This window comes from Dendrobium catenatum, unplaced genomic scaffold (genome assembly GCF_001605985.2).
Source record: "Dendrobium catenatum unplaced genomic scaffold, ASM160598v2 fragScaff_scaffold_911, whole genome shotgun sequence".
Lineage (NCBI taxonomy): Eukaryota > Viridiplantae > Streptophyta > Magnoliopsida > Asparagales > Orchidaceae > Dendrobium > Dendrobium catenatum.
The window spans coordinates 1150529-1153045 of NW_021319373.1; the positions used below are offsets into that span (position 1 = coordinate 1150529).

The following is a 2517-nucleotide window of genomic DNA, read 5'->3' on the forward strand; positions in this document are numbered from 1 at the left end:
CCATGTTTCCTAACCCACGACACTATGGCCCAATTCTCAGTTCTTTGGATACAGCTATTCTATAGAACAAATCAAACCAAGCAAGAACTGACCATTAAACAGCTCATAAGGCTTTATAAAACGACTAATTTTATTGGCATCACAAAATCACTAACAAAATAATTTTTGCTTCTTCTATATGTCGCACTTATCATAAGAGAATTAAGCATTGTATGCATAAATAAATTACTAGAGAGTATTTTTTTTTTCTTCTCATAAAAAATATATTTATATTTCATTATTATTTTGTCCTATAAATAACGGTAGACATAAAAAGAATTGGTTAGAAATTATTAAAAATGCCTTTTTTATTAGATTTAAATAAGATTCAATTTGACTCTTAGACTTTGTTTGGGACGTTTTTTGTACTAGCCTGTATTTTGATCCATAAAAATAATTTTTTGAGGATGTGAGGTATGTCAGGAATCCTTCATGTTCTTGGTCTTTTTATTTTAGCTATTATTTTGTACTCAAGACATGATAGATATGTGATGATTGTATAAATCATGAGTATTGTATTATTTTTGAGAATGAATACATATATGTACACTTATATTTTGAATTATTGAATATGTTTTGTTGTTTATTACAGATATATGATATTAAATAGCTCTGATTGTTGTTTATTAAAAGAGAAATGAATAATTTTTCTAAATCAGATTCTAGAGTATCATAGTTTTGTTACCGCTTCTTAAAACAGCTTTCTAGTAAGAAAGTCATCCAAACAAAGCCTTAATAAAATATAATAAAGAAAAATGATTCATATAACTGAACCAATTAATGTGATGAGATAAAGGCTTGATATCATTGTTGTTGTACTATTCTGCGTTATATAATATTCCTTTATCCATTATCAACACTCTCAAGCATGCATGCAAGCATGTGACTTAAACATGGGTGGTAGAAATGATTAATTTCTTCTATTGAGAAATTAAGTAAATATAAAAATATTATGCATTTAATTAATATTTATTTTATATTATTTGTTAGATTTATCATAAATTAATCATATATTAAGATAATTATACTTTCTAAATTAAATTTCCAATATTAAAATAAATGAATTGGCATATATATGATGATGCATGCTCATATGGTTAATTATCTATGTTAAAATTCCTCAACACATCATAATATTCCTTCCAACTTTGTTCCATAAAGAGCTAAAACATAAATCATTTAGCACAAAACCATCAGTACATTAATTACCTAATCTCATCATCTTACACAAATGCACCTATCACATATGGTGGACCCTTACACCCACCCATCCTTCATATAAAATAAAATAAAATTTACATTATTAGAAAAATAGGATTTAAATTAATGAATATAATTAGGAGAGTTAAAAAACTTATATATATTTTTTTGAAAAAGACATTAATTTTTAATCTTAAAATTATTAAATTTATTTTAACATAAGCGTAATAATAATTTTATAAAAATTAGAACAAATATTCTTAGCTTTTAAATTAATATATAGCATTGCTATTATATTTAAATAATTTGAATTTACAGGTTTATTCAATAATAATAATAAATATTATTATTATAAAATATAAGATAATATAATAAAATATTATGATATTTAATGTAATTAAAATAATAAATATTGTAGAAAATTTTACCTTTTTGTCCATTATTTAAGATTATATAATGAAAATTAGATCTGTATATCATAACTCTTTTTTTAATTTAATTAATTAATTTCATAATGTACTTATATCAAAATAAATGTAATGACTTTTTAATTAATTATAATCATAATTTAGCATTTTTTTTTACCCAAAAATTTTCCTATTTTAAATAATATAGACACGCGTCCCCTATTCTTTTTCTATTTTCTTCCCATTTAACCCTCTCCTCTCCTATATAAATTAAGACCCGAAGCTTCAGTTGTTCTCCAACCACAAGCCCAAAATCACTCAGCTATGCGACCTCGTGAGCCTCAATGCGACGCCGGCGGCAACCACCCCAAGGAACTAGCCGTTAATGGCAACGGTAACAATTCCTTACCGTTTCTCTCCACCGCCGTCTTCCCCATGACTCTCAAAGTAAGCCTTCTACTAACTACATCCCATTTCATTCAATTTTCTAATTAAACAATACTAATCACCATAATTAAGCTAAAAACTTATTAATTAAAACAGTTTGAAGAAGTCGTTTACAAAGTGAAAACGGGAAACGCGAAGGAGAAGACAATACTGAACGGAGTAACAGGCATGGTTTGCCCTGGAGAGATGCTTGCTATGCTGGGTCCATCCGGAAGCGGTAAGACCACCCTGCTCACAGCTCTCGGCGGCCGCCTCCCAGCCAAAAATCTCTGCGGTAAGATTACCTATAACGGCCTGCCGTTCTCCGCCGCCGCCCGCCGCCGCACCGGCTTCGTCGCACAGGACAACGTTCTTTATCCGCACCTTACCGTCACCGAAACCCTTATTTACACCGCTTTGCTCCGCCTGCCTCGGTCGCTGACCC

At 29.6% G+C, this 2517-nt stretch overlaps 1 protein-coding gene across 1 annotated transcript in view; it reads left to right on the plus strand.

The window, feature by feature from the left end:
• Positions 1–1960: 1960 nt before the first annotated feature.
• LOC110109649 (ABC transporter G family member 14) overlaps positions 1961–2517 on the plus strand; it is a gene marked incomplete in the record, with an annotated part of 4237 nt that continues 3680 nt past the window's right edge. Inside the window, 2 exon segments of the mRNA XM_020840836.2 lie at positions 1961–2093; positions 2190–2517. Of these exon segments, the coding sequence (XP_020696495.1) occupies positions 1971–2093; positions 2190–2517 (451 nt within the window).